Raw genomic sequence first — 23466 nt, forward strand, 5'->3', positions numbered from 1 at the left:
AGGCTTACATTCTGTTCAGTGAACAAGAAGTTGTTTCTGGCTCACAGGCAATTATCCACAGCAGTTTCTCTCTTCCTTACTTATACCAATTCAAACAAGACACACATCCCTCAGCACAAAGAGATACAGCTATAGCCCCAGTTTGTGAAACAGTTGAAAGCAAGTTGATTGTATTCAGGTACATTGAGAACACACTTTTTTCTGCAGTTCATAAATACAGGTTACTCTCTACTGGTCTTCAGCATTAGCAAAAAGGCTACTTCAGAGCATTGGTGACATTTTAACCCCACAGAATATCTTGCAGGGGGGCTCCAGACATGTGAAATCAAGGTAGTTTAAAGGTATAGCCCACACTATTTCTACTTATGCATACAACTTCCACACTGAAATTGTGGTAAACATTTGCCTTATTTAACTGCTAGACTGCTGCAGTGCCAGCCCAGGGAAAATAACCAGACTCTGCAGATTTGAACAGTAACAGACAGACAGACAGAACCACTGAGGTGGAAAGGGACCTCTGGAGATCATCTAGCCCAACCCCCTGCTCAAGTATGGTCAGCTAAAGCAGGTCACACAGGACCATGTATCAACCATTTCTATTCTGTTACCTTCTGCACACTTACCTCTGTCCCATCATCCAGGTCCTTAAAGAACATTTTAAAACATACTGGCCACAGTACCAAACCCTGTGGTACACCCCTAGTGACTGGCCTCCAACTGCACTTTATACTGCTAACCACAACCCTTCAAACCTGGCAGTTCACACTATTTTCAATCTCACTGTACTCCCTTAGCCTGTACTTTATCAGTTTGTCAGTAATGATGCTATGGGAGACAGTGCTGACAGCTTTGCTACAGTCAGGAAAAACCAGCCATCCACTACTACCCCTCATCCAACTTAAGTCATTTAATCGTGTAAGGCTATCAAGTTGGACAGGAATAATTTCCTCTTCATAGATCTATGCTGATCATCTTCTTGTTTTGTTTGGTAATGGCTTTCAGGAGGATTTGCTCCATCAGCTTCTTAGGTGATTGACATGAAGATTTATAATTTCCTAGAATAACCTTGCCCTTCCTGAAGGCAAGAGTGACAGTTGCTCTCTTCCATTCCTCACGAATCTGTTATCATCATGGCCTTTCAAGACAATCAAGAATGGCCTCACAGTGTCACTGGCTAGTTCCCTCAGCTCTCCTGGACCCGTCTCTGTTAATGCAGTTACACGATCCAAGGAAAAAGAAAGTAAGTAATCTATAGGCAAAACTGCACAATAACCAGTGAACCTCTGTTTTACACTGAAAGTCCTAAACCTCAAGCATGCTAGAGCACCCTACTAAACAAGCACCGTTTTGGACAGTGCCACAACTGTTTTCTGAACATTAATCTTCAATTTTTCTATTATCCTTAGGCATTATCATTAAAAAATAAATAAATAAATAAAAGGATCAGAGCAGCCTAGAAGCAAGTACAATAGAAATTCTGTGGTTTTCTCTTTATTTTTTCTAAGCTAGGACTCTGGTACTCATTAATCACAACTCAGCAACCCAAGTATATATATATTAACCCAATGTCCTGGGTTCAGCAGTAGCAGTCATTTTTCTCCTTCTTGGTAGCTGGTGCAGTGCAGTGTTTTGACTTCTGGCTTGGGAACAGAGCTGATAACAATGATGTTTTGGTTTGGCCAAGGACTTTGTGAACCTCATGCTCTGCTAGGGAAGAGGGGAAGCCAGGAGGAAGCAGAGACAGGACACCTGACCCAAGCTAGCCAAAGATGTATTCCATACCACAGCACATCATGCCCAGGAAGTAACTGGGAGTTAGCTGGAAGGGCTGGGAGACTGCGGGGGTGGAGAAGCTATGGGTCGGTGTTTGGTGGGGCTGGAGGGGGTGAGTTATCGGTTGGCTGGTGGTGAGATGATGTATTCTCTTCCCTTGTTATTTCCTTTATCATTGTTATTACTGGTGGTAGCAGTAGTGATTTGTGTTATACCTTAGTTACTAAACTGCTCTTATCTCAACCCATGGGAGTTGCATTCTTTTCGATTCTCCTCTCCATCCCTCTGGGGGCAGGGGGAGGAAAAGAAGGTGGGGGGGAGAGAGTGAACAAGTTACCTGACTGGGTTTAAACCACAACAGTTCTTTTTGGTGCCCAACATGAAGCTCAAGGGGTTGAGATAACGACAGATCTGAATGGATTAATAGTCACTCGTCACAATGCTGATTTATTGGCTCTCAGAGTTGTTCCTCTTGATCTCACAGTTTCAGAATGTAGTACCTTACTTAGAGCCGGTATTTGCTGTGTTAGTGTTTATCTAAAGTGTGGGGCTTGGGCTAAGGTTCTTGTCTCACTGTGCTTTATGGCAATGACTTGTAATACGGGCGGGCTCCAGCAGCAGGGCGGGACGGACGTGGCCGTGGACTTGTACCTGGCCGTCCGGCTGCTCTTCACCGTCCTGGCCCTCGCCTCCGTCTTCGTGAGGCCGCGGGGAGCCGAGGGGGAGCGGCCCCGGGAGCCGGCGGCTGCTGAAGTGATCCGAGAGAGCGGCCCCAGGGACCAAGCGGCGGCGGGAGCGGGGCCGGGGCCGGAGGCCGCGAAGGGACAGCTGCCGGTGGAGGAGGCTGGGGCGGTCGAGGAGCGGAAGGAGGCGGCTGCCGAGCAGAGGGAGAAGGCGGCGGAGGAGCCGAGCCCCGAGGAGCAGCCCAGCCCTGCGACGGCCGAGAGCATTCCCCGGCAGCCGCCCGCCGAGCCCCAGGAGGATGCAGGAGACCACGCAGCATTTCCCAGCAAGGCAGAGGAGGAAGAGCTGGACTCAGGAAAAGGGAAGCTGGCGGTGGGAGAGCCGGCAAGCACAGCAGCTACACCAGCCCCAGTGACAAGTACAGCAGCACCGTTTGGGAGTTCTGAAGGTTCTGAATGGCCTTTGGGTATCCTTGGGACCTGCCTGCTGACTGTGATGGGGATCAGCATGTTGGCACACACACAGACTGTGTTTTACCCACCACCACTTTGTCTGACCTCAAAAGTTAAGCAGAGTCGGTTTTGGGCCTTGTCTGGGGTTAGATGACAATACAGGTGGACCAGGAGATTTTCCCCAAGACTGGACAGTCATGAGTGGCAGGGTGTGTGGGACAGTATGGGCAAGTATCTAGACCCAAGCTAGCCAAAGATGTATTCCATACCACAGCACGTCATGCCCAGGAGGTAACTGGGAGTTACCTGGAAGGACTGGCAGACTGTGGGGCTGGAGGAGGTATGGGTCAGTGCTTGGTCGGGCTGGGGGGGGCGAGTTATCGGTTGACTGGTGGTGAGGTGATGTATTCTCTTCCCTTGTTATTTCCTTTATCATTGTTATTATTGGTGGTAGCAGTAGTGATTTGTGTTATACCTTAGTTACTAAACTGTTCTTATCTCAACCCATGGGAGTTGCATTCTTTTTGATTCTCCTCTCCGTCCCTCCAGAAGTAGGGGGAGGGAAAGAAGGGGGGGGAGTGAGTGAATGAGTTACCTGACTGGGTTTAAATCACGACACCCAATTACTTGGCGTGAACCTCAAAAGTCCTCCCAAGATATCAGAACTTCTTCAAACTGTGTCCTTGCAAACTGTCACAAGTGCTTGCAGTCTTTGCTCTTTGCCCCCACCATGTCAGACTGCACAAGTATGAAAACCAAGTGCTCAGTACTCTAGCTTGTTCTCTTTCTCTCTCAAAATCTTAAGCCCTTGAAAAAAAAACATTTCCTTCTAGATCACTGCCCTTGTTTTGATTCAGACTCGCTGAACTAAGATTCAATAAATGAACCTACTGTGCACTTTATTCTACCTTTATTGCTACTTCCCTTCAGAAACAGGTCTTAACAGGTAGAACTTAGGACCATCCCAAAAAGATGCTCACTTGTACTTAACTTCTACAAGAAAAAAGGAAGATTCAATGACATTTTGAATTGCCAGTTGTTGAACTGCATTTAAACGTAGTTGTTAACTTTACCCCTATAGAGTATCTTGAAAGAGACACACAATGTTGTTTAAAAAAAAAACAAAAACAACAAAACCAAACATAACTGATTAGCTCAACCATAGAATTTTTTTGACAACCATATATACACAGGCTAATTTCACTTATAGCTTGATTTATTCACTTGTAAGTTGCTAAGAAGCTAAAGAGAAGGAAAAAGGTTGGTAAACAAGCTCAATAATGCACACTGCCACATCAATTCTAATGAACAAGTTAACACAGGTTTACAACGGAACTAGCAAACTTGCTGTTTAGAGCTTTATAAGCAGTTTAGAGGAAAAATGGGGCCCTTTATCTCTAAACTCTATTTATAAATCTCTAAGCAGTTTCAGCTTTAATCCCTTTGCTTCTTTAAAAGCAAACATAAGAGCACTCTATAAAGCTGTCAGATTTGGATTTTTTTACCCATGCTCACAAAGTTTCTGCAACTCTTCCTATATTCTAGATTCCAATTTGCATTTCTGTATCTAAAGCTTCAGAAAGTTTAAAACTCTTCATGATTATCTGAATAATAGTATCAGCTCATTCTGTTCTACTTTTATCATGATGTTATTAGACTTAACAACATGAAAAAGCTTGTGTATTCTTCTCAAAACTACAGTCACCACCAAAACACCCCAAGAAGCAGAGAAGACAACAACGGTGTGCATGCACATGTGCATGTGTAAAACTGATGCTGACAACAGCTTCACTGCTCAGAAGAGAGACCTGAAAGCAGAAGGGAATGCAGAACCCCAAGCTTCCAAAACACTACAGAAGGTGAAAATAATTCACATGTGGATTTATCTCTTTCTCAAAGCAGTACATGCATGAGAACAGAACCAAGCCATTAACATTAATTACATCATAGTCCAGAAACCTCAAACCACTGGTCCTGTTTTTCTTGGGGCTGCACAAATTAATTAAAAACTACTCCATCAACAGAACTATACATATTACATCAAACACGCTTCTGCAATTCTCACATTGTACAGATCAATATCATGAATAAGCTGCTGACTTTACAGCAAGATTACAGCCTGCAGACATTTTACCAGATGAACAGATTGTTCAAAGCACAGGAAAAAAAGAAATAAAAGAGAGAGAAGTCAACCAATAATCAAAACCCCGCATTATGAGAGCCCTAAAATGCTGCCTGCAGAGTATAACCGATGGGCAGCGACCTGCACATAGACAACCTGAATATAAAAGGGTCAGCAAGAAAAGAAAAGCTAGTTCTGGGACACAATGTCACCTGGAGGGTCCTCGGAGGTCTATTTAATAACAACAAACCAAGGAAAGAACATCAGCATAAAACGAGCCTGTTCCCTACCAGCTGACTATAGTATAGCTACAGAGGAATGTGTGTATGTCTCCACTGCAGAGGAAAATAAAATGACTGTTAGCAAGTCTTAACAAGAAAAAAGAAAAGGGGAAAAAAAAGGGAAGAAGAAAAAACAAGACTTCAAAATAAAGCTGTAAATTCTGTAGCATCTCGGCAAGATAACAATATTATAATCCCATAAATTTATTTGAACTCTATCTGAATTGAATGGGACAATTCACAACTCTTAAAATACTGCTGCAGCTCTACTAGCAAAGGCACTGGCTTACACCACAGCTCAGGTTTCCAAGGTCATATCTGCAACTGCTATGAATTATGTGCCTATTAAAAAGCATTTGTCAAAAGTGAATCCTAGAACAAGTTCAGCACCAAGAGAACTAATGACAGCATTGCTAAGGTATGGAGTAAAACTGGTTCACTTTCCTACTACTACACACACTTGTGGGCTGAAATAAAACTGCCAAGAAACATCCAAATTAATCTTGGGTTGGAAATCTTACACAGGCTATTACACAATGCTGTTTATTATTCCTTAGAAAGAGTAACCTCAGAGGAGACAGGATGATAAAGGTAGGGAAAATGGAGATAGCCGTCCTTCGCAGTCAGAAAGGTAAGCAGTTCGGGAACCAGAAAAGACAATGCTTGTTTCTATTACCCTGTGTGGGTTCTGCAAGTCATGCTTTTCAAGACAGGCAGAACACAAAGTCTCACAAATAATTAGGTTTTCTTCACTGATGGCTGATAGGTCTTTTAGCTGGGTCTTTTCAAGTAAAGATGCCTTAATTATAGTTAATTTAAAAAAAACTAAATTACCATAGTTTGTGTATTACAAATATTTTTGTATATTCAAAAAAAAAAAAAGAAAAAATTGAAAAACTAATGTGTAAAAGGTTGATCTTCAGAAACACCTTGTGAAAACCATACATGAATATAAACAGAAACAATCATTGCATGAGTTTGTGGTGTGCTGACCCTGGTTGGACACCAGGTGCCCACCAAAGTCACTCTATCATCCCCTTTGTCACCTGGACAGGGGAGAGAAAACATAACAAAAGGCTCATGATGGGTCAAGGTAAGGACAGGGAGAGATCGTTCACCAAATCGTAAGAACACTTCCCCCACAACCCTTCCCTTCTTTCTGGGCTTGACTTCACTCCTGATTTTCTCTACCTTCCCCCCAGCAGCACAGGGGCATGGGGAACTGGGGTTGTGGTCAGTTCACCACATGTCGTCTCTGCTACTACTTCCTTCTCAGGAGGAAGAACAGCATGGGGGTGCCCATGGGAGACAGTCCTCCACAAACTTCTCCAATGTGAGTGCTTCCCACAGGCAGCAGTTCTTCATTAACTCATACAGCATGGGTCCCCCATGAGATCACAGTCCTGCCAGCAAACCTACTCCAGCGTGAGCTCCTCTCTCCACACTGACAAAGGTCCTGCCTGTAGTCTGCTCCAGTGTGGGCTTCCCACAGGGTCACGGCTTCCTTTGGCCATCTCCCTGCCCTGGTGTGGGGTCCTCCATGAGCTGCAGATGGATACCTGCTACACCATGGACCTCCATAGGCTGCAGAGGACAGCCTGCCTCACCATGGTCTGCACCATGGGCTGCAGGGGAATCTCTGCTCTGGTGCTTGCAGCACCTCCTCCCTTCCTTCTGCACTGACTCTGGGGTCTGCAGAGCTGATTCTCTTACATATTCTCATTCCTCTCTTCCAACTGCTGTTGACCAGGTTTGCCATCCCCTTTATACAATATGTTACCCCAGAGGCACTACTGCCATCACTGTTGGGCTCAGCCTTGACCAGCAGCAGGTCAGTCCTGGAACCAGCTGGCATTGGCTCCATCAGATACAGAAGAGGCTTATAGCAACTTCTCATGCCACCCTTGTACCCTTACCTTCTCTCCCTGACATAAAAACCCAATACAGACCTACTAGCTAGCAGAACTGCGTAATGCCCTGTTTTTATTGCCTTTAGGCAAACTAAGAGCATCATCTTCCTAGCAAACATCTCCCAGAAGAATATGACTCAAAAGTATGCTGAGATCACTTCATTTTCCTTTTAATTTGAAGCAGAACATAAAAAGAACTTGAATTTAGAGGCTTTCAATCCTCAGAGGCCAGGAGGAAAAGGAAACTGTTATGATGCATCTTCTAGAACCAATTATAAATCTAAACCAACCTCTCCTCTAGCGCATGTCACACTGAATGCTACGGGTTTAGAGTGAAAAAGCAGAGCGAGAACGATTCCCTGCTGATGCACGCAAATCTACATGCCGGCAACAGACGTGTCTGCAATGAAGTTTGGCGTACTTTTTATTATCAATTCCTATTCCTCCTTATTGCACTAGAGACTTCAGTAACAGCAGTGGTCTAGATTGAAAAGAACTGGCACCATTTCATTACACAGATGCAATTACAAGAAGACAGCTCGTGACTGTTTATCCACTGACTACATCACACCAGCTACAGCAACCTGGATTTTAATGGAAAACAGAATCCAACCCATTGGTTTTCCGTTTGCTAACAACCACTTAAACATCTACACAAAAAAACCTGGATCTACCTCAAAACGCAAATGTAATAAGTTCTGAGGCTCTCCAAAATGAATATTCACCAGCCACCACTGATTTCTGTGGACACTTTATTTAAGCACTAGATGTAAGAAATCATGATCTAAACTGGGATATTTTTTTTTTTAAAGCAATCATACCAGTACACCAGTATATCTGTCAGCAAAGGACTGACAGCAAAGATATGGGATTACAGCAGAAGCTCCCCCCATTTTATTTCAGGTTCCTCTACTTTTCTTTTGGAAACAAACTGTTCTTACAGTCAAGAGAATTCTCCCTTCTTAATCACTTTTAAATAAGACTGCAGAAAACAAGGGAATGTGCAACAAGGAATGATCACTGCAGATGCACACCAGAGGAAGTACAGTACATCTATGGAAGAAGATTTAGGTAATTTTTAGAAAAATGAAGAATTGAAGACCTTAATAAGGAGTTTTACGCACTTAAATAAAAAATTGTTTGTGCTTCTTATATTAAAGGTGAACAGGGTAAGCACAGCCAACTTCCACACGTGAAATCTCTAATCCATTCTGCCATGTCACATATAAAATAAAGCTACAACACAGAGCCCTTTTCCTGATAGCTTAACCACACAAACTACAGAACATAAGAATTTAATGCCTATGACTGTTGAGCTTGGCAATGAAAGCTGAAGAAACATGAAACAAGTCTCTGCGATGCCTGAGGTAAAAAGCAAACAGATCCGTTCAAAACACTGCAAGCGTCCCATTTCTGCAACCCCACATCCCTGCATGAAACAAAGCAAAATGTGTGTGGGCAAAAGGGCCAATTATATTAACGACTGCCTTGACAGAATTTGAGAGGTTAAGAGTGCAGTACACAAAGCAGAACTGAACTACACCTCCACCTGCATTGCTGGTGTTATCTGCCATGAGGTTAGAAAGGACAGTCAAACTCCTGGATGCACAAAGGTATCAATTACATCCAGGATTTGTGGGAAGGTAATAAAGGCAGCCAAAGTGTCCCAGACTGGCACGAGGTGTGCGTGTGCATGAGATCTTTGGTTCTACTAAATTAACTGCTTACCAAGAAATCCAACTTCCACTGACACATATCTGTTTTTATAATTCCCACTCCTTGGAAAACTTGTAATTTCACAATTTCAGTACTGATTTTAGACATCCTTCCAATATTTATTTTTTGACAACAGCAAAAAGCAAATAGTTAAAACTATTAAGACATTGGTACAAAGTAAAGAAGTTCCTGGATCTCACTGAGACAATTCCTTACGAACCAACATTTGTCAGAACACACCACATGAATTTTTAGCTTTCTAGTTTCCTTCAACATGCTGTATCAAACCTAAGTGCATGACCAAACTGTTAAACTTAATATTCATGCTATTAAATGTAAGAAAAGTTACAGGGAAAAGTCAAAACAACCTTTAATTACATATTGGTTGTCCTTTCTAACTTCCTATCAAATTCTGCAGTGGTGGTCCATCCTTTTGCTTATGTTTTCCTAAAGGAAAGAATCTACACAGCATAATTCCTTTCTACTGAAAAAAATGAGTTTGCTGATCTGCGTAGTTCAGTCAGAAATCATCTAGCCTTAAGACGTGTGACAAAACTGTTTTAACATGCAAACCAGTATGGTTATTAAAAAGTATATATGATAGCAATAGTAGTAAAGCATATATCTGCTCTTGATATACAATATCAATATATTTAAGTTTTGGAAACAATCACGTGATGCTGTCTGTACTTAAAAAAAATTAATCTGCATAAGTAAAGATTTTGTACTTACAGTAAATATTCGCCTGCCAGTCCGATCAAAAGTTACACAGTATACAGAAGATAAGTGGCCTAAAATTCGTTTGTGCATCTTCATATGTTGATAGACTGCAGTTGGAACGAGGCGTTCAAGTCTGTATTTTCCATTTAGTTTTCTTGAAAATAGGGTATCCACTACCAAATGAGGGAAGAAAAAAGAAGAGACAGCATTTATAAAGGGTTCATAAGCTAAAATACATCTCCAGGATGGAAAGCTTGTTTCAACACTGGACCATTTCCCACATGAACAGGTCACTACAGTAATTCTCTCATTTTGCCCTAGTTAAGGGAAAAATATATACAAAGGTAGCCTATGACACAGACTGTCAAAAAAAAGTACCAAAATGCAAGACAGAGCATAAAGTTGCAATACATCTTTTAACTGTCAATGCTCAAACTTTATACCTAGAGTGAGAAATTCAGGAGAACTGAGAGAGTTTCCACAGTGGAGTTAAGTAAATTTACGAGCTTCCACACAGCTACTAACTGAATATGACTAAACATTCAAATCTTCTCCAAGACAACTGATTTTTGATTTCTAAGTAATCAAATATTTATCTACCACTTACAAGTCAATAATTAATACTGCTACCCACTACAGGTAAACAAAACAAAAAAAAAACCAAACAAATTTACATACAAAGCTATAAAACTTTACAGAACACTCTGATTTTGTTTAACAGAACCTTATTCAAAGAGTTTAGGATTTACTGTTAAAGTTAAGCGGGTCCAGGAGCAGGAATCTACTTCATTTTAACAAAACAAAAATCTTCCATCAAGAACTTCAGTAAGGAAAATAAAGCTCGGTGTTAGTAATTTTAAACTGCTACTCATGCAATGACAAAGCAACAGAGTATAATGCTTATATGCATGGATACATACATAGACATTAGTCAAATAGCTCCCGGTATCATCACCAGACCGCAGAATGGCAATGGCGATTCATTTTATACTCCACAGAATGGTGATAAAGCAGGTGATACAACATTCACTCCCTAGCATCAAACTGTGGAACAGCTACACACCTCTTGCATCACTTGGTTTTAGCCCAGACCAACCAGACACTGGTTCATGAGTCAGAACAGGTCAAACTACATTAAATATGCAAATTGGATTGTAGCTACTGTATAAGGAGCAAAAGCACTTAGTGGTATGGACAACTGCCTAGCCCGTTGGCCTCAGGCCATAAGAAGAGCCCTGAAACATTTTGGTTAACTGCCTGTGCAGCCCAAGGATTCAAGGAAGTTTTCACAGTTCAAGATGCTTTGTGAAGGAGCAGGATCATTAGCTGTGGAAGAGCCATTTTTAGTCAATGTGCCACTATTGCCTTAAGGTTCTACTATACCCTCTTCACTTTCCCTGTTCCCAAGAAAAAGATGTGGTCGCATCTGCTTTATGACAAAGCTCTTCCTTGCCAAGAGTCTACTTTAGAACAGCAGGAAACCAGGATTAGTTCAGTCACAAGATAAATCTAGTTTTGGTTTCTGCCAAATTATCCTATGGTTAAAAACAAAACCAAAACCACCCCCACACCAACAAAAAATAACACGCACCCCAGAAAAAAAAACAAACAAAAAACCAAACACACACACACATGCACGGACAAAGAGAATAAGGGAGGTGTTTGTCACAGTAATAAAGTGAACTTACACAATAACCTACTCAGAAGTTACATTCTGCTTGTTTTTAACGTCAGATGGAGATGGCTGTTGGAAATCAGCTTTTAGCAATGCCTTCAAATGAAAATATAGCTTACAAAAAGGGAGAAAAAGCTGAACTAAAAATTTAATTTGAAGAGATGTTCTGTCAATAAATGGAAACTGTAAGCAGACTCTTTAGGATAAGAACCAATGACTTCATATAAGGTTCTGTCCTGCCAGAAGGCACCAGTGAGAACAGTCTGGCTCCATCTTCATCACACCCTCCCATTTAGGTATTTATGCCCATTGACAGCACTACCCCCATGTTTTCTCTTCTCTTCTCTAGGCTAAACAATCCCAGCTCTCTTGTCTTCTCCTTGTTATGACAGATACCTCAATTCCCTCATCATCTGCCTAGTCTGTTTCTAGATTATCCACAGTCTGTCCATGTCTTTCTTGTTCTGAGGAGCTGGACCCAACACTCTAGGTATGATCTTGCCTGAGCTGAGCAGAGAGAAAGGAACACCCTTAACCTAATGGCAATGCACTGTGTCCAATAGCCCAGGATGCTGCTTCATTTGTGTGTGGCAAGGGCATGTTGCAGACTCAACATCTCACATGTTCAGTACCATGACAGCCAGCTTGTTTTCTGCAAAGCTGCTTTTCAGCCCGTTGGCCCCAGTGTCTGCTGATTAATGAGGTTATTCTTCCAGTGACTTTTCCACTTCTCTTTGTGGAACTTCATTAGATTCCTTTTGACTCATTTCTCCAGCTGTCCTGGGTTCAGCAGTAGCAGTCATTTTTTCTCCTTCTTGGTAGCTGGTGTAGTGCAGTGTTTTGACTTTCAGCTCGGGAACAGAGCTGATAACAAGCGATGTTTTGGTTTGGCCAAGGACTTTGTGGGCCTCATGCTCTGCCAGGGAGGAAGGGAAGCCAGGAGGAAGCAGAGACAGGACACCTGACCCAAACTGACCAAAGAGGTATTCCATACCACAGCACGTCATGCCCAGGATGTAACTGGGAGTTAGCCGGAAGGGCTGGGAGACTGCGGGGCTGGAGGAGGTATCGGTCAGAGCTTGGTCGGGCTGGGGGGGGGGGGCGAGTTATCGGTCGGCTGGTGGTGAGATGATGTATTCTCTTCCCTTGTTATTTCCTTTATCATTATTATCATTGGTGGTAGCAGTAGTGATTTGTGTTATACCTGAGTTACTAAACTGTTCTTATCTCAACCCGTGGGAGTTTCATTCTTTTCGATTCTCCTCTCCGTCCCTCCGAGAGCAGGGGGAGGGCAAGAAAAGGGGGGGAAGTGAGCGAACGAATTACCTGACTGGGTTTAAACCACGACACCAGCCTACTGAGGTCCCCTGAATGGCAACACATACCGTTTGATCCATCAGTCACTCCTATTTTTGCATCATCTGCAAAACATGGTGTTTCACCATCCAAGTTATTAATGAATATGTTGAACAATACTGGCTCTACCAGTATCAACCCCTAGAGTACACCATGAGCGACAGGCCCTCACATCAGTCACTAGAATTCATTCTGCTGATCACAACCCTTGGGGTCAAGCATTTCTGCCTTATCTTATCAGCTGGTCAGTGAGAATGTTAGGAAGCCTATTTAGACAGTCTTGCTGAGGCCATAAACAACATTCACTGCTGTTCCCTTATCTTCCAAAGTACTCATCTTGTTTAAAAGGCTACCAGGCTAGTCAGGCACCACTTCTTCACAGATAAATGTCAACTACTCAGCCATGTTCCTGACCTTAGTATTTTGGCTTCCAGAGTATCTTCTTATCACTTGCCCCAGGACTGAGGCAGGAAGGACTCTCCTTTAGTTCTGCAGTCTCAATCTTGCCCTACTTCAAGACAGGAGTGACATTTGTGCTCATCCAGTCCTCAGGAAGCTCCCCTGACCACCATGAACATTTCAGCAATAACGAAGAGTTAAAAAAAAAAAAAAAGAAAAGAAAACGAGGTAGGGTGAGAAGGCTCTAAGCTTAAACACTAAAGCTAAGAGTTTAAATTCCCTTTTTGTAAGGGCCACTTAGGAACCTAAACTGTGAATTGACAGGTGGGCTCTTCAAACAACTTCATAAAATGGAACTTCATTTTTTATAATCTCACTTTGACTGTTACAATTCACTGCTGCCAACAACCTCAATCTGAAACCCACACATCTCAAACAGTCAAGATGACTTTGTTTGTTTGGTTTCCCTCAGAACAATCTATCTAAAAATCAAACATAAAGCTGCTGAAGGTAAAGCAGTGGGAGTTTTCAGGGAATTTTCAGGAAGACTTACAAAACAGATTTTCTCCCACTCAAAAGGTATGCAACAGGCACCAACTGAATACCTTCAAAGTTTTAGAAGGTCTCTAACCCACTCCCTACCCACAACAGAACAAACAGCTCAAAGAAAAACAGTGATCTGTAGAAGGAAAATAAATCTGGGGGTCTGAAAGATATGGCAGTATTAGCTGTGCTGATTTCCCCTCCCTCTTGGTTTTCTTATTTCAGTTTTACCAAAGTGACTGATTCCATCAGCTTATTTACATGATCTTATCCCAGGTATGAAATATGCCTTAAAGATGAGGGAGAGTATTCTGCTTTAGCCGCTAGTTAGTGATAAAGCAAATTTAATTTGTACCAAGTGTAAGTTACATTTAAAAAAAGCATACACAAAAATCATTATAACTTTTCTTTCATTTTCTTCCTTTCTGGAGTTGTATTTAACTAATGAAAGTTCTATTCTGAGGAACAGAATCCACCTGCATTCCCCTTCCAGTCACACAAAACCAGAACCAAATTCAGAAGAAACCTGGAAGGACACCTAAAGAATATACTTCACTTACAACTCTTATCCATATTGAATCAAGTTTCCTTAATTTGAGAGCCTAGACAAGCCTCTAATAAATACCAATGCATTCAGAGCTGTTAATAACATGTATGTGTGTATATATATATATATATATGTGTAAGGAGACACCTGGACTGCTTTCACACTCCAGGCTAGCAAGATTAAATGGATCAAACACTCAATTTTGGGTTGTTGGGGTTTCCCTCCCCCCTCTTCTGTAAAGATGTCCAAGGTAAAAAAACCAGCTTAAATCGACTTCTACCTTCCTGCCACTTTTTTATTCAACTTCTAAACTGTATACAGTACTCCAGCTCTCGCTCTCCTGGCTTATACATCATTGTCAACCAATGAAAGTGGGTAAGCCAGGAATCTGATGAAGACAGAACCTGTCTCTGGGCATTTCACGGAAGTATACTGACTTTTCATTGGAGCATTTATGAAAACAAAAAAATTCTCTACACATCTAAAACTTTACATATATAGTATTAATTCACCCAACAAAAATAACTGCCAACCTTTCTAATTCATACAGCAGAATCTGAGGTGTTTCAAAAGGTGTAAGGTAAAAACAAATGAAAGTTATACAATCAAAACCATTTCCAAAATGTTCCCTGACTTCAATGCAACCCCCTTTGCTTTCATGATATATTTTTTCAACTCATATTTTACTCAAAGTGTAAATTCCTTAAGACTTCTATAGCTCATTCCTTCTTGCACAACAAAAGTAATTTAGTATAATTTACTTTAGACTTGAATAAATGAATAAGAAAATGTCACTTTTACACAGATCCTTTAACACAAGATGGTCTTTTAGATTTTTTTACTTTAATTAACAGAGTAATAAAGTTACATAAAGTACTCTTAGGTTAGCCTTTAGGCCTGAAGTATTTACTATATTTCTAGAAACAGAGATCTGCACCACTTCCAGAACCTCTCATTCTCCCTACAGCCAAAACAGCAGGATCATTTAAGAAGAAACTGAGAAAAGTACAAAATGCTTCAGAACTTTTCTTGAGGTGGACTATTCAGCAAGACCATGATATACTATTTTTGATGGTCAGGAACAACATTCTTCAATGTCTGGGGTAAACAGCCAGTCTCATGCAGGTCTTCACACCTGAGTGGCCAGCTTCCCCAAAAGCTTTGAGCTGGAAACTCTTTAAGCTTTGTGCTTTGGTTCTGTGCTTTCTCAGCAGTTCCTGAAAAATACTGAGTTTGTTTTTCCTTTCTGTATCAAAGACGATTTTTTTTAATTAAAAAAACAAACAGAAGAAAAATAATACCAAAATTTAGCATATGACATAGCTCTTTTTTTCTTAATTCAGCAACTTCTTAGATTATGTTACACAAGTAATAGCAACTGGACAAAGATTATTCCACATTGAAGCTTTGTTTCTCTTCATTACGTTCTACAGATATTGTGTAGTTTTCTGGAGAACAACGTATTTGTATTTTAATTGCATATAAACCAGCTACAAGGTTGCACGGATTCATCACACTAGCAAACAAACGAGTATTTCAGTATGTTTGCTGAAATCAAATTAAGTTTTCCTGCCCAAGACAAAGACTTCAGTATGTTTTCTATTCCTCAACCACTAGGGGGTTCTCCACCTGAAATACATACAGCCTGAAGAATAATAGGTTTCTTTTTGTTGTTGTTGCTGTTGGACAAAACCGTAAAATACAGGTTTCCAATAGGGAAAACAAGAAATTACATAAGGAAACAGAACAAAATTTTATAGTTCAATTTATAAGAGAAGTGTCATTGCAGTTCATGATTTCATTGAGAGGATCAGATTAGGACAAATCAAAACCAAATGCTTTAACACAAGAGTTCTGAACCAGACATTCAAAAAATTAGAATATACTTCACAGCTGAAAACATTCAGTTACCAGCACTTATCTCAATGTTTGGAAAAGGAAATCTTTGGTCATGAAAAAAGTGGTATGCTGAAATAACTGTAATTTTGCAAATACTCAGTGTTTTGCAGACGGTTCAATAACAGTAACATTTATTTAGAAAGCCTTAACTTGCTCTTCCCCAAAGAGAGTCTGGACATTATTTGCCTCAACGTTTAATTTTATTACCACAGCAGCTCTACAACCTTCTTTGAACTCCAGCTGCCATGGATTTCATACACTGACCTTTTTCCCTCTAAAAACTATATACCATGGAGCAAGCTACAGTACAATGCTAAACACTCCTCCTATTCTGATTTCTTCAAAATATTTTAAAATGTTGGAGTAAAGCATAGGCATAGGAGGCATGTTGGAGGCATAGGGTAAGGCAACCACTACAGAAATCTTAACTATTAGAAAGCACAGGCCTCCAGTCACCTTACAGAAATAGCCACTAATCTAGCCCAAGATTTTCCAAGTTTACAATTAGTCAGTTTACAATTCAGGCCAATGTGCAGCCACTCAAAAGGGGAATTCTTCTATTCAATAACAAGCATTTTCTCCCCCACACCTAGAGCATGACACAGAAACGACTCTCTACATAGGTACAAAACAGTAGCTCTAAGCAAAACCACACTGAATGGATGCAGGTGCTACATGAGCATTTAGGTGAACTACCTCTAACCAATATACATACTAGCTGATGAGATTCTGAAAACTCAGCTCTAAACACCCAGCAAAACCATCTTTTCTTCCTATATTCCCAGCATCTACAAAAATACCACTGAAAGCATCCAACTTGTGCTTTAAAATGAAAGAGCTACTAAGATAACCAATTACTTTTGACACCTGACCAAGTCGAAGCTTCTCAGCTGTATCATGTTTTTGAACTAATTCTCTGGGTAAATTGTAATGGTATGCATTCTGAGATTTGAGTTCATTAGAAATAATATAAACAGCAACTTAAGCTCAGTCATATACTTTATGTATTTTTATATATATGCCCCAATTAATGGAAAACTTACAGGCTACCAACAGCCTCTGAAAGGAGTTCAGAGATTGAAAAAATGTAATGGCAAGTTACCACATTAAATATGCCCCTATTCCAAAAAGCACCTACCTATATATCTGTACACTGTTACTCATTAGTTTCCCAATATATACTCAGCCTTCTCTTTCTTTCCAAGACCGAAACCTTTGTCTTTGCAGCAGCTCCACCTGATCAGGAACGAATCAATAGGATAGCTTTTGCACACTGTTATTCACACTGCACATCTATCTATAACTACTGGTTTGGTATAAATCACTACTGCTTTTGTATAACCCACACTGGTAATATGGTCTTAGTCATTCCCCCTTCCCTGGACATCAGCAGAAAAAGATGAAAAGACAAAAGTAATTTTGCATGTTTTCCTATTCATGACAAAATTAAAAGGATGACAATTTCCTAAAATACCACAACTTAATTCTTCTAGCAACTAAAAAAAAAAATACACCCATGTATCTTTCTGTTAAGAGGTTGAAAACTAAAACATATTTTAGTGACCATATGAAAGCTTAAAAATAGCTAAGAAAAAAAAAAAAAAAAGAACACCTCTGACCCCCAGCTTCTCACTTTTTCAGCTGTACAGACAGCACATGCATGCTTCATGACACAGCACAGCAAACTAAAGCACAGCCACAAAATTACTGAATGGACCAAAGAGCAGAAAGAATAACTTCTACAAGACACTCACATCTTTCAAAAGAAAAGCATCACCAGTCTACATTCCTCATTCTCCCCAACAATGGGTGCAGACCACACTCTCCTGGTTTTAAGTTGTTATATACTAATTATTTATCTACTGACAGCTTTCCTACATTTTTAAGAAAAAGTTTTATTTGCATGCATTCACTGCTGAAATGTATTTTATTCCTCTTCATAGTTCAAAGACAAAATTAGCTTCAGAGCAGAACTAGTGTATTAACTTACAATACCCATTTTTTTTCCCACACACAAACTGGCAAATATGACAATGTATCTTAATAAAAAGGATACTAAATGTAAGGTATATAACACAAACAAGGTCAAATACGCATAGCACTACTACTTAGCTCTTATCCTCGCAATAATCAATCAACCTGGAGTTAGGTAATGGCAATGCCAGAATAAAACTGACTTACCTATACTAGGTGGACTGCCATAATTTACAGGGGACTCTGGAGGCCTCCCACAATGTAGTGCAGCAAGAGCAGATCCCTTCCATACAACATGTTTGCAACCTGTTTTTAAAAAAAAAATTACACAAAATATAGGCGAGCACTTTTTCATGCAAAAACTCAGAAGAGGCACGAAATATCAAGAACTCTCAAAATTATTATAAATTTTTCATACTTTTGTTTGTACGAAGCAAAGACTGTCTGCCAGCTCCTAATAATGTCTGCACTCCAGGGACACTTTGGGGAATTTCTTGCTCTAGAAGAGGTCCAAGTCGATGGCATATTTGAAGCAAGTGGTCAGGTGCCAAGTGTCTGTAATATTTCACCTATTTATGAAAGAGCAAACAAAACATCTGCTAAAGAACCCAGTATTTTTGAAGAATTACTGATTTTTTTTTCCAGATTGTTACACAAATTCACAAAAAAAAAAAAAAATCACAGTTTATTAAGGATAAAAACAAATAATGACCTTTAAGTGCAACAATGCATTCCAGCTGGTCCTAATTACTACTCTATTCAACACATGCCACTTTGTACAGAGAACTTTTGGTATTTTCTGCTTTCTGACTTTAAGGCACAGTTGCTCATAGACTAATAAGCACCTTTACAACCGCAGTACAAAATGTAAAGTATATATATTCAATATTATATTTAAATAGTGATCTGGTCAATTTGAGTTACTCTAAGATAAAGATGAGACAAAGACTGTAAGGACAGCAACACCATTCTATGGTTCTATTTACAGAATTCTTGGAAGATCCACAAATAACGCTGCTTTGTAGAAGACAATTCAAAAACATCCTCCTCCAACCTACCAGTTACAAGATTTTGTTGAAGCTTCACAACTAGATTTTATTTTTTTTATCTTGAAACTGTTGGCTTAAGCAATTTCATTTTAAAATTGGTATGCATGATCCTCTATTAGGCTACAAACATGACCAGTTTGGAAACTGCTCATTGTTTTCAACCACACAGTATCAAAACAAGCTCTTCTTATCAGCAAGAGCTCCTCTTATAGCAGTGTTGAACGAGTATTAATGACTGACCAGAAAAAACACAGTTCATTCTTTTGAACTACTATAATACTAGAGCAGAAGACCATCTTGCATAGGAAGGGAAAAAAGCTTCAAATGCGTCAACAGTACAATCCTATTATAAAGCTCTTGGTTAAGAAACAGCATTTTTAAAACGGATAAGCTACAGTCAGCTTAGACAATAACAAAGCAAACTTAAAATAATAAAATTAGGAGGAAGGGGAGAAACTCGGTTTTGTTCAGTTCTTGTACAAGATCTAGTGTGTAGCAGTTTTATCCTTCACACAGCCTGAAATACATCTTCACAGCTTTACTTTGCAGAAACAAGGAAAAAAAAAAGGCACTGCAGTAGAAGCTAGTGATGTTTTGTTACTCTTCAACTAGAGAATGCCTTGATTGACATTTTAGGCGGAATGATGCTTCTATATTACCCCTAATTAACAGGAATTTACCTCATTCTCAACAAATGTGCTCCTATCTTGCCGACAAGCTACAATCGCTTCATGTAGTCCAGCAGTTTGTTAACATAAAGAGTGCTGATGTCTGAAAACGAGACTCTGGAAAAGTCTTGCTTATACCAGTAATTCTCACCACCACCAACGCAACATTCTAGTGAAGGAAGTGAAGCTCCTCTTTTGCTCCTGCCATGGTTCAACCCAGCCGGCAGCTCAGCCCCACACAGCTGCTTGTTCACTCCCCCTCAGTGTGGTGGGGGAGAAAAATTGTAAGGGTAAAAGAAAGAAAACCAGTGGGTTGAGATAAAGACAATTTAACAGGTAAAGCAAAAGCTGGAGGACAAAGAAAGAAAAACAAGGAACTCATTCGCTACTTCCCATCAGCAGGCAAATGTTTAGCTGCTTCCAGGAAAGCAGGGCTTCCCTTCCGTGAATTATGTTACATTTGTAGAAGGCCTTGCAAGCTGCTGGAATTTGACTCCCTAAAGGTTAACCTGCATGAATCTTTTAAGTCATTTAAAAAAAGAAAAAGCCTGTTTTTTAAAAAAAAAAATTATTTTTTTAAAATCAAGTTACAGCAGATTGTACAGATCAGCTCTTCAAAATGTCTAAATTCAACATCATTAGAAGGGTGGCAAAAAATTATCTACTCAGTTCAGAACTTGCTATTCCAATTCATTTTTATCAATAAATTGTAAAGAGAACCTGAAGTTTTTTCCTACAGGAAGGAAGTTTTTTCATACAGGAGGAATCAGTCAAAAACATGCTTGAGAGCCCTAAAATATTAGAACAGCTGTAACAGGTGACAAAACTATGCACCTTTCTGCCACCAACAGCCCCGATTAATTTCCTTAGTTTTTGTTCTCCTCCTCTACTACCAAAAAGAGTTGAAAAACTTAAATACTGTCCTTTGTATAATTCTACCTGAAAACAGACTTCACGTCTGCAAAACCTGAACTTGTCTCTCCAAGATTAATAATTATTGAATTATTTTTTGTTTCACCACAAGTATTAGAACTACATATGTAATTCGGTTATCACTGTATCCTGCTCAAAAACCTTCCATTTTATAGATCCTCACAAATACACAAAATCAAAAGTAAATTAAGCAAATCAGCTTTGACACATTCCAAAACTACGGCTAGATGACATCTTGAGTCATACTTCTCATGATTTGTCATAAGCCATGTGTTCATTTTTTATTTTAACAAAAACGAGGTAGGCTCAATTCCTCGTGTAGTTTTTACAGGAAATGTTTTGGAAAGGGAGATCTATTTGCACTACTCTTGATCATGCCTATTAAAGATCTTAATCTATACCTCACACCCACACTATAGTCTCTCCTCATTTAAGTCCATTTGTGTCAAAACAGCTATTTATACCAAATTACGCAGCAGTTTTATGATGCTTCTGCATTTGTCCAAATACTGCTACTAAGCAGCATCTGCAACCACCTCATTAACAAACTGATTCAACAATACTAAGTGAGCTGTACCCTTAAAAAAAAACCCCACAGTGACACTGGCCATCTAAACACTTCTCAGTTCCAGAAAATTTATACAACTTTATTTTAGTAATAAAAATAAGCTTGTAAAATCCACTAACGAAAACTCCTCTTATTTTGTTACAGGTTTATTTGGACTTTCTTCTTTCCCGTTTTCTCATTTATAAAGAGATAAGCAGTGGAAATTAAATATTCATTAAAAACAGGCTATTAAGTAAGTTTTCTCCAGTGTAGTACTTTCTTCTCCATCAGGGAAAAAAAAAAAAAAACACCACCAAAAAACAAAACAATAACAAAGTTCTTTTAAAAATATTAATAGAATATTTCCAGTTGAAAGAGACCTACAGCAATCATCTAGTCCAAGTGCCTACCTCAGGACTCACTAAAACCTAAAGCATGGTATTAAGCACATTGTCCAAATGCCCACAACTCTGACAGGCTTGGAGCAGCAACCACCTCTCTAGGAAGCCTGTTGCAGTTACAGTTTGTATGTGTGACTATCAGCATTACAGTAGAAGTCACAAATAAAGAAAGCGTGTAACACGAATTCACCTTAATTCCGATTCCTCCCTTTTGAGAAACTGAAAACAACAAACAAAAAAATTGCAGAAGAGAACCACAATGCTACAGCCACAACTCAAGAAAGGACAAGGTAAGGCAGTCTTTCATTTAACACATTAAACAGAGGGGCTTGAAAGCTAAAATTACTTGCATTTTTCTAAAGTACAGCCTATCAGGAGACAATTCTTGCACTGACTAACTGTAAAAAGAAGCTAGAACGAACCTAAAATATACCCACCACTCTGAGTCCTTTTCCTAAAACAGATAACAAAGAAAACCAACCCTTGTCAAGAATACTTTCAAATCAGATTTCAGTGACAAAAGAAATAAAATTATTTTTTAAAAGGACACTTTACAAGCTTTGTCAGAAACAGAAAAGCTTATGAAAACACAACAGAATGATGGAAATTTGTCTTGATATCAATCTCTAATACCAAGAGGAGAAAGTAAAAGCAAAAGGAAAAAAAATAACAGATGTACAAGTATTTAAAATTCAAACAGCTCTAAAGAAAAAGCGAGAACTGGACTCTACAAACAGGAATTTAAAAATTTTATGCCAAAACTGTGATGTCAAACAGCACCAGGGTTGTTCTTTTTTTTTTTCCTCTGCCAATCCCACTTAGCTGAAATTCTAGCTGATTTCTTTCCTCCTCCTATTAGGCTATTTGCAACATCTAGTTCTGCTCTTTCTTCCAACAGAAATGCACAGAAGACATGCTTTTGTAAGTATAATAAAGAGCTGGTCTTGTTTGAATAGAATTTTTGCATAAGACAACATTTCTTAAACATTAATAAAAAACAGAATTCTGTCAGCAAGTACAAAAAAAATACAGATCTCAAGCACAAATAATATTTTTTAGAAAACAAACAGAAGCATTATCTTCAACTTCACCCTTCACCTACTACCCCAGCTTTACTTATTCCAAACAAACAGCATGGGAATACACAAAATGCAGCTCCACAGCTATTCCGACAAACATTCAAATCTTTATTATCTTTGAAACAGACCTAAGTGCTTGTATTTTCATTCTGCATGACTCTGCAGAATAATTCAGCATCAGAATCACAGTGAATGCGTGAACAGAATCATGATTTGACCTAGACTCTAGTCAAATTTGTAATACATAATGCAGTTATTTTTTAGGCATCAAGTTAAAAATGACCCTATTCGGGATTCTGCTCTAAGCACAAAACATACAGAAACGTTCTCCGATGTACTGCTGTTGGGGGATTCCACCCTCCCCATGCTAACAATTAACATGCTTTACTACAAGTCGGACTGTAAATATCTTTCAGAAAAACACATTTCCTCACAAGGACATTTAGCAACAAAACCCAGAGTCAGTAAGCTACCTTCGTTTCAAGATGCAAGAGCTCTATCTTGCCAATATCAGCAGCTATCCTGGCTTAACTATTCTGCTATGTAACATATTACCCAAAACAAGCTCCAATTGAATTACAGTGATTGTTGTACTATATCAAACCATCAATCTAATAGAGTACCCTGTACCACTAGCAAGTGCCTTATCACTTTAAAATTAGGAACTGCAATGAAGTGCAATTGCTTTTCCCTGAAGGATTCTCTTTTTTTTTTTTTTCCCTCTGGGGGGCTGGAGGG

General features: G+C 39.6%; 1 protein-coding gene across 7 annotated transcripts in view; it reads right to left on the reverse strand.

The window, feature by feature from the left end:
* PHIP (pleckstrin homology domain interacting protein) overlaps positions 1–23466 on the reverse strand; it is a 110820-nt gene that overhangs the window by 80834 nt on the left and 6520 nt on the right. For 5 of the 7 annotated variants that reach the window (XR_009962747.1, XM_062608239.1, XM_062608240.1 and 2 more), the window contains exons 5-7: positions 18470–18620; positions 18259–18357; positions 9671–9831 (exon numbers count right to left, since the gene is read on the reverse strand). Coding sequence is in view for 5 of the 7 variants with exons in the window: in XM_062608239.1 (XP_062464223.1) it covers positions 9671–9831; positions 18259–18357; positions 18470–18620 (411 nt within the window). In the remaining 2 variants the exon portion in view is untranslated. Of the gene's footprint in view, positions 1–9670; positions 9832–15241; positions 15388–18258; positions 18358–18469; positions 18621–23466 lie in introns of those variants that run through there. The other 2 variants (XM_062608243.1, XM_062608244.1) reach the window with 2 other exon arrangements.

This window comes from Pezoporus occidentalis, unplaced genomic scaffold (assembly GCF_034315485.1).
Source record: "Pezoporus occidentalis ecotype Australia unplaced genomic scaffold, CSIRO_AGI_Poc_V1 ctg13, whole genome shotgun sequence".
Lineage (NCBI taxonomy): Eukaryota > Metazoa > Chordata > Aves > Psittaciformes > Psittacidae > Pezoporus > Pezoporus occidentalis.